The sequence below is a fragment of the Xyrauchen texanus genome, chromosome 15 (assembly GCF_025860055.1).
Source record: "Xyrauchen texanus isolate HMW12.3.18 chromosome 15, RBS_HiC_50CHRs, whole genome shotgun sequence".
Lineage (NCBI taxonomy): Eukaryota > Metazoa > Chordata > Actinopteri > Cypriniformes > Catostomidae > Xyrauchen > Xyrauchen texanus.
Window position 1 is genome coordinate 27,143,441 of NC_068290.1, and position 9,264 is coordinate 27,152,704.

A 9,264-nucleotide genomic window follows, 5' to 3' on the forward strand; every position below is an offset into this window, starting at 1 on the left:
CCGGAAGTTACGTTTGTGAACGCTGAACTCCTTGCCATTACCTATCAACACAGTAAATAAACCGGAAAATATCTACGTTAAAACGTTTAGTAAATGATACGTCTATAAAATACAACCAGGCAATGTGTTTATTTGCAAATGGCGTAGTTCAGTAAGTTACATTTTTAAATAAACGTATTTTTACTTATTTTTTATGAAACGGTGAAGCCGTTTCCTTTTTGACAGATCTATTCAAGTCAAGGTGGGATCATCGTATTCCAATACATATTATGTCGAAAATGGTACTCCTCAAGGATGTGTGTGTAGCCCCATCCTATTTAATGTTATGATTAATGACATATTTTCCCAGGTTGGTTCCCAGGTTTGATTGCAGCTATATGGCAAAACCTTAGAACAAGTGAATGTGACAAGATATCTGGGGGTATGGCTAGACACAAAACTGTCATTTGCAATTCACATACAAAAAATAGTTGATGAATGCAAAAAGGTTTAGCTGGGGTGGATTGGGGTGCCAGGCGTCAATCATTGAAGATAATATATTGTGCATTAATTAGAATAGAATCCTTTATTTTGGTCACACATTATACACACAGTTTTTTGCATATATATATATATATATATATATATATATATATATATATATATACACACACACAGTAAAATGTATTAGTTTTCACATATCCCAGCTAAGTTGGGGTCAGAACGCAGGGTCAGCCATGACACGGCACCCCTGGAGCAGATATGGTTAAGGGCCTTGCTCAAGGGCCCAACAGTGGCATTTTGTTGGTGCTTGAACCCCCAACATTCTGGTCAGTAAACCTGAGCCTCAACCACTGAGCCACCACGTTGTTATTAGGTCAACTATAGATTATGGATGTATAGCATATGGGTCTGCGTCTAAAACTTCAGTCACAGGGATTACGTATATGTTGTGGTGCTCTCAGATCTTCTCCTATTCCTGCCATTTTGGATGAACCAAAATGAGTCTGTGAACTGTAGTTTATGTGGATCGGCAGAAACTGTAGCGCATGTACTAATATATTGTACTGCTTATGAAAATGAAAGAGTACTTCTGTTGGAAGAAATAAGAAATGGGGATAGGAAATCTTACTCTTAAAACACTGCTGCTTAATGACTTGGATCATCATCAAATATATAATGCATTAATGAGATACTTACGAAAGGTAGAACTGTTTAATAGGATTTAGAAAGTAATATATATATATATATATATATATATATATATATATATATTTATTTTTTTTATTTTTTTATTATTATTTTTTATTTTTTTTTCTCTAGCCATCAATGCTCCACACTCCAGTCTAATTGGTGGCAGGAATGCAACTATCGTTTGTTTGCCAACCGCTATAAAATGGCAAAAGAAGTAGTCAAATAAGTTGTGTGGCTGTTGGTGACAGTCACTACGGATCGAGTAGTGTCAGCTGTGTGTGACTTGAGGTATTAATTTCTGATTACAGACATTATTGACATTGTCTATTATTATTAATAGTATTATTATTAATGTCTATTATTTTCGACTTGATTTTTTTAATACGTTACATTTAAAAATACATTATGTCAAAAATAATTGTATACTGTTGCTTTCAGTGGAATGTGTGTGTTTCAGTAAAGCTCAGTTTAATTAGTTAAAAATGGAGTTAGAGGAAGAGACTTCAAAGGAAAACTTCCCAGAGTATTCTGATGAACAAATCCACAGAGGTAAGAGTTAAAAGTAATTAACAATTCATTAAATTGTAGTTATTTTTGGTATTCACTTTTTCATTTGAATAAACTATATGAAATTGAGTATTTAAAAGAAAAAAAATTGTAAGTTTGAAATACACTGGAATATACTAATTTGTCTACTTTCATCTTAATATTTTATGGAAAAATGCTTTTAACACAATAGTTAAATTGTGGAAGCTACAGATGAATTAATGGTTTCACAGTGCAAATGTAGAAATGACCTGAAGATGGCAATGAAAAGCCTTTCAGCCCACTTCGCAATTACTGTGTTCTTACACTTTATCCACAATTTCTGCCCTAGAAGAAATACTGCCCTGGAAAAGCCATTTATTGTGCTATTTTCAGTTAAAAACTCTTGGCCTAAATGTTTTTAAAAGGGACGTTTATGTTGTGTTAAAGCAATCAAATTGGTATGTGTTGTTACATGGGTAGTTTTGTGAAGATATTCCTTCATTTCAAGTAAAGGATAAAGGTATGTTTGTTTATTGTGTCACAATAGGAGTGTAAAAGCATAAATGGTGGGTGGGGTTGAATATATGAGTTAAAACACTTTAGACTTTAGTCCATCTAAATGAGTTTAGTCCATTCCTCTTAAACTTGCCCATTGTGTTTTGGTTGTCATTTATATTTTTACACACCACTACATCTAAAAAAGGAGCGTGGGCAGACTTCACTTTAAGTACATTTACCATACCTAATCAGGGAGCTATTAACTTGTATCTGCCTACTGTCGAAATAATTATAGACCTTTATTTATTTTATTTGTATTTTATTTTTCTCCACAATTTGGAATTCCCAATGTGTACTTAAGTCCTTGTGGTGGCGTAGTGAATCTCAGTTGCCTCCGTGTCTGAGACCGCCGATCTGCGCATCTTATCAAGTGGCTCGTTGAGCACGCTACCATGGAGACATAGCGCGTGTGGAGGCTTCACTCTATTCTCCACGACATCCACGCACAACTCCCCAGGTGTCCCACCAAGAGCGAACCACATTATAGCGACCACAAGGAGGTTACCCCATGTGACTTTACCCTCCCTAGCAACTGGACCAATTTGGTTTATCAATTAACCTTTTATTTTGAGATTATCAGCGTCGGCTGATTATGGCCGATTAATAGAAGTAGTAGTTCACAAAATGTAGTTTCCAAAATCAAAAGACAGCCTTGTCAACTTACTAAACTTTTTGACAAGTCTTCTATTAACATTCTATTAATAAATACTTTGGGTTTTCATAGATTTTATTTGAATTTTGTGAAATATTCTATGAAATAAGTGTACTTTTATCTACATCTCATTTACTATCATTAATTTAGATTATTTATATTGCCATTGTACTTATTATATCATCATGAGCTGTAAAAAAAACCATATTGGTCGACCAGTAGAATGTACGTCTATTGCTGTAAATACTGTTTGATATGTGATTGACCAATGTTATGATTTACTGTACTTTCCCCTTATTTTCCTTTCGATACAGATGAGAAGGAACCAAAAACAAGCAGAAACAACATTTGCAAGCATTTTCTCTTGGGCAAATGCCATTTTGGAGACAGATGTCGACTGTCTCACAGGTCTGTCAATCACTCGAGATGGCAGATAGTACATGAAACCATGCCATTAGAGGAACTAGCCTCACGCTAAGCACAATTTATCTCAGAATATTCTTGTAGCTGACTCAGAGAAAGATTGTGATAGGTCCTGGGAATATTCTTTGAAGCTTCTAAGCTCAGTCAATAAATAACGTGACTCTCTTTCCTGACTTTACAGTGTGCTTGATGTCCCTCAAAGCACACAAACAGAGGAAGATGACAGACCGGTTACAGAAAAGCAGAACAAGAAATGAAAAAACAGAAAAAAGAAAGAAAAGCATTATTCAAAGATCGAGAGAGAAGGTGTGACACTGCAGAAGCACTTTATCTTCTATATCTACCACTCATGACTAATAGTTGCTCTTTCTGTTCCAGGGCTGAAAAAGAAACCATGCATGCGCACTGCTGATGATGTAATCTCCAGAATTCTATGGGACTCCTCAGTGGACCCAGCTGATTTTATGGTCGGTCACCTGGATCGCTTCCTTGGGTTGCTGGAACGCCCATTCTCTGAATTCTCATGGGATGCTCAGGTGTGTAACATCAGAGCCACATTCACATGATTCATTTTCATGTAAAAAAACATATCCTCTAAGCCCATTTATCACAAGATGTAAAGCAGTCTAAGGTGTTTTGAGCTTTGTATGCCTCCCTTAACACTCGTTTGTTACTCAATAGGTGTGTGACTGTGACTTTTCTGAGGAGCTGGCTCTCCCTTGTCACAGAATCCAGTACTTCAGCTTTAAAGGTCAGTGTGTGTGGGATAAAGACAGTCATACTGACAGGGTGTTTGGTTCCACGGGGCAAACTATTGTGCGTCCTTTTGGGGGTGAGGATCATCAACTAGGTGAGATACACTTTGAGAGTCTTATTAAGTAAAAATACATAGCTGAATGGTAAAGATTTGTTTTGATTATTGTATATCAGAAAAACAACAGACCTAATAAGGACCTCCGTCAGGGTAGATGGGAAACATCATAGTTGACATGAACAAGGCCTCATTTTAATTCACATGAAATTCAGTTTAAAATGAGGTCCACTGATTTAAACATTCATAATTATTCTTAAATTTGATTTATTGGAATTATTTAAATTCTCAGAGAATTTAACACCTGACGCTGGACAACAGGAAGAGACTCCCAACATAGAAGATGTTTTAAATGACCAAGAGCAAGCAACGTCAGAATTTTCTAAAGAACAGGATGATGTTTCAACTACAGTTACAACAACCACACATGAGCTGGGATATGTGGCAGAAGACTCGGCAACAGAAAATACTGATAATATATCCCGTGATGTCACTTTACTTTTGCAAGATGAACCTCCAGTTGAAGACAAAAAGATGAAGTCTATGGAAGATCTTGGTTTGACTCAGTTGGCAAAGGAATTATCGATCACTCCGAAAGGAGAAGTGATAAAGGAAGAATGGAGAGACAGTGGGGATGGAGAGGGCAATACAAAAATAGAGCCTGTATCATCCATACCGCAAGAACTTTGGTGGAGCCGCCCACCACATAGACCCACCCACTTCATTTGCTTTGCCTTGGACTCTCCCGCAGCTCTCCGGGCCTTCCAGCATATTCAGAGGAAGGTGCTGTACCACATCCCTCAGTCAGAGCCCCTCTGGGTCAATCCGGCAACCTTACATGTCACTCTCTCCTTGCTTGTTCTCAAGGGTCCTGAGGAGGTCAGTGCTGCTGCAGATCTCCTGCATACCACAATCAGAAACTCACACAAATCCCCTATCTATGTGTCCTTCACCCCAAAACTAAAGCACTTCAATGGGACTGTTCTCCACGTGACCCCTCAGCCCATCTCAGATATCCAGAGCCTGAATACCCCTCTGCAGGAGGCCTTCAGGGATAAAGGCTGGCTTCATCGCCATTCACGATGCCCATCATATCATCTCACCCTGGCCAAAGCACAGGAGTACAAGACAGAAAAGATGTTTGAAGGAATAGGGTCCACGAAACTGGCCAAAGATATAAACTTTGGCAAGCTAGAAGTAAATAAACTTTATCTTTGTGTAAATGGTCCAACCATAGAAAGTGGTTTCTACCAGATCGTATGTGTTGTGCAGCTACCTAATGTTTAAAGTGCTGAGTTTTATATCTGAACTCAGGGGTAATGAACATTTCAAATACAGGATAGTTTTAAAATGAAGGATGAAATAATGCCGTCTCAATACCAATGATCTTACTATTGTACTCCTAATATTAATCATTTACAACACATTTATATATTATATAGGTTTGCCAAACTTCATAGTTGATAATTCAATTATTAAGATAATTTAAAAAAATGCTTACAATCAATACTATAATTTTTAAAAAAAATTTGCAATAAGGGAAGCATGAAATTGTGTTTATATTTTCTCTATGCAATTTTTTATTTTTTTTAATAAACAACTATATTAACACAAGACAAGTTTTCGGATGAAATCTGTTTTTTCCATTTCCTAACATTTATTTTCAAAAGCATGCAGTACTAGAGAACGAAAACTCCCTTTCAGTGTGGATGTGAGGTGTAAATGTATAAAAATCTATACGTTTTCAATGCATTATTTATAAATAGTAGTTTGTAAGTATCATAGTTTAAGCACAGTAGTAGTTTACAGCATTTTTAATCTTGGTTAATTTATAAATATACTACCAATACATTTCACATTAAATGTTAACATTGGGTAATACAATATGAACAGTAACAAGCACTGAATAATATTATTATAATTAGTAGTTAACATTAACCAATATTACATAACGATGTAAAAAGGTTTTGTTAGTTGCTAGTTCATGATGCCTAATTAATTAACACATATTAATGAATCGAACCTTAATATAAAGTGTTACCTATATTTTTTGTACATTTGTATAGTGTATATAGTACAGTACTGTGCAAATGTCATAGGCACATAAGATGTTTCACAAAAACATTTGTCTTAAGATGGTTATTTATATCATCAGCTTTAGTGTGTCAAAAGGAATGATACTTTTTACAATCCTAAACAGTCCTCTTGATGTCCAATGAGTGGGCGCGGACAATTTGATAATTTTTCGTCTTGACGTCACAACGAAAAGGAAAATGACTCATTGAAAAAACGATTCATTACATTGACTCAGAGTCGACTCCTACTTTTGAGAGACAATAACTTTTTTTACGGTGAACTTTCATATATAAAACTTTGCGGGATGTTTTTGTTCATTTAAATCTGTTACACACTACATGAAAGGTAAATTTCAAAATTCCATAATAGGTGCCCTTTAATCATACGCTTTCAGATCAAAATATTTTTAAGATCATGAGAAACATTTCAGTCACGTGTTTCAAAACGTTTGACCACACACACACACACACACATTGGCAAGAAAAAGTATGTGAACCCTTTGGAATTAGCAGGTTTTATGCATTAATTAGTTATATAATGTGATCTCATCTTCTTCAAAGTCAGTAGTATAGACAACACAATGTGCTTAATCTAATATTTCAAGTTTTTGTTGAACACATCCCATTAAACATTCACAGTGTTGTGGAAAAGTAAGTGAACCCTTGCATTTAATAATGCCACATAGAGTGGTGGTGGCGTAGTGGGCTAAAGCACATAACTGTTAATCAGAAGGTCGCTGGTTCAATCCCCACTGCCACCACCATTGTGTCCTTGAGCAAGACACTTAACTCCAGGTTGCTCTGGGGGGACTGTCCCTGATATAAGTGCACACTGTAAGTCGCTTTGGATAAAAGGTCGATCCTCCTTTGGCAGCAATAACCTCAACCAAGCAGTTCCAGTAGCTGCGGATCGGAATTTTGGACCATTCTTCCTTACAGAACTGCTTCAGCTCAGTTTATATCCTTAAGATATCTGGTGTGAACAGCTCTCTTGAGGTCATTCCACAACATCTCTATTGGGTTAAGGTCTGGGCTCTGACTGGGCCACTCTAAAAGGTGGATTTTATTATTTTGAAGGCTTTTTGTAGTGGATTTACTTCAATGTCTAGGGTCATTGTCCTTCTGCATCATCCAACTTCTACTGAGCTTCAGCTGACGCACAGCCACCCTTACAATATCCTGTAGGAAATCTTGATAAACTTGGGATTCATTTTTCCCTCAATGATGGCAAGCAGTCCAAATTAGCCCCAAATCATGATGCTCCCTCCACCGTACTTCATCACTGGGATGATGTTTTCATGATAGTATGCGGTGCCCTTTTTACACCATACATAATGCTGTATGTTCTTCCCAAACAATTCAACCTTTTGTGTGTTCCGGATCAACATTTTACCAGTAGCATTGTGCAATGTCAATGTGGTCTTTGGCAAACTTCAGGCACATCAATGTTTTTTTTGGAAAGCAGTGGCTTCCTTCATGGTGTCCTGCCATGCACACCATGCCTGTTTAATGTTTTCCATATAGACTCATTAACAGAGATGTTAACCAGTCCCAATTATTCCTTCCAAGTCTTAAGCTGTCACTCTAGGGTTCTTTTTTTTTTTACCTCATTGAGCATTCTGCAATGTGAGTCATCTTGGCTGGATGGCTACTTCTAGGGAGAGTAGCCACAGTACTAAATAATATCCATTTATAGACAGTTTGTCTAACTGTGGACAGATGAACATCTAACCTCTGCGTGATAACTTTGTAACCCTTTCCAGGTTTATGCAAAGCGGCAATTCTTGATCGTAGATCTTCTGAGATCTCTTTTTCACGAGGAAGATGCTTCTTGTGAATAGCAAACTCAAAATCTTTGAGTGCTTTTTATAAGTCAAAGTAGCTCTAACCCACACCTCCAATCTTGTTTAATAAATTGAATGCCAGGTTTGCCATCTCCTGATTCTAATTAGCTTTTGTTGATGTCATTAGCTTAGGGGTTCACCTACTTTTTCCAAACTACACTATATATTTTTTATAATTGAGTCAATATGTACAAGAACAATACAATAATTTGTGTTATTAGTTAAAACAGACTGTGTTTTTGTAATTTTCGTTACTTAGATGAAATTCAAACCAGATTTTAATTCAATTTATATGTAAATGCAGGAAATTCCAAAGTGTTCACATTTTCTTGCCACTATGTGTATGTATGTATGTATGTATGTATGTGTGTATATATATATATATATATATATATATATATATATATATATATATATATATATATATATATATATATATATATATACACAGTGCACACACATTGCATTCTCTTACTTATAGTTTGTGTTATGCATTTGCTTTACTTGCCCTTGCATTTGCTTTACTTGCCCTTGCCCTTACAAGACCTGTACTGTAATTTAAAATTTGATATGTCTGTTTAGTTCATCTTTGTAAGATGCATCTAAGTGGTTCCAGTCCAGTCCAAGGCAGTAATTTTTGATCACATATCGAATTTGATGTTAGTGTGAGGGAGTAGTTTTGTTGAAAGTGGACTGCATATTAATAAGTAATGCAAATATGTATTTCAACTATGTTTTTATAGCACAAGCTTTCAATTATTCAATATCAAACAAACAACTCTGAACAGCTGTACATTTAGTCCCTTGAATGTCTTGAGACCTAGTATTTCAAACTAGAGATTAAATGTGAATATTTTACTTGGTTTTTAAAAGTGATTGCATGTGTGTGTTACAGTAGCTGCTCTGTCTGAGATGCCACTGGGGAAGTCTTGCATACATAATATAATTTTCTCTTTCCTCCTGGATACTCGAACACTATACATATATGAGTGGTTTTGCAGTCTCTCTTTTTCTCAATCCCTCCCTCCTGTGCTTCTCTATCTACCTCCCCTCCCCCATCCTCTCTCGCTTTTAGTGACACAGAAAAACCAACACCACCCTCCCTCTCTCATGCATTCATGTTCACCCCCACCCTTTACTCCCCTGGCACACAAATACCCATCTCTCCATCCCTTACTAGTTCTGTTGTTTTCATTGTAA

At 36.3% G+C, this 9,264-nt stretch overlaps 1 protein-coding gene across 1 annotated transcript; it reads left to right on the plus strand.

Annotated features, from left to right (window-relative positions):
* The first annotated feature begins 1,313 nt into the window (after positions 1–1,313).
* On the plus strand, positions 1,314–5,477 carry LOC127656460 (leukocyte receptor cluster member 9-like). The gene is made up of 7 exons (XM_052144800.1): positions 1,314–1,461; positions 1,612–1,722; positions 3,226–3,319; positions 3,516–3,640; positions 3,713–3,870; positions 4,016–4,184; positions 4,438–5,477. The coding sequence occupies exons 5-7, from the start codon at positions 3,733–3,735 to the stop codon at positions 5,430–5,432; spliced, it is 1,302 nt and encodes a 433-aa protein (XP_052000760.1). The 5' UTR covers positions 1,314–1,461; positions 1,612–1,722; positions 3,226–3,319; positions 3,516–3,640; positions 3,713–3,732; the 3' UTR covers positions 5,433–5,477.
* Positions 5,478–9,264: the final 3,787 nt, after the last annotated feature.

Coding starts and splice junctions, on each gene's coding strand:
- LOC127656460 (XM_052144800.1), top strand. CDS start 3,733: ATGCGCACTGCTGATGATGTAATCTCCAGAATTCTATGGGACTCCTCA. Junction 3,871..4,015: donor AATTCTCATGGGATGCTCAG/GTGTGTAACATC, acceptor GTTACTCAATAG/GTGTGTGACTGTGACTTTTC. Junction 4,185..4,437: donor GGGTGAGGATCATCAACTAG/GTGAGATACACT, acceptor TTAAATTCTCAG/AGAATTTAACACCTGACGCT.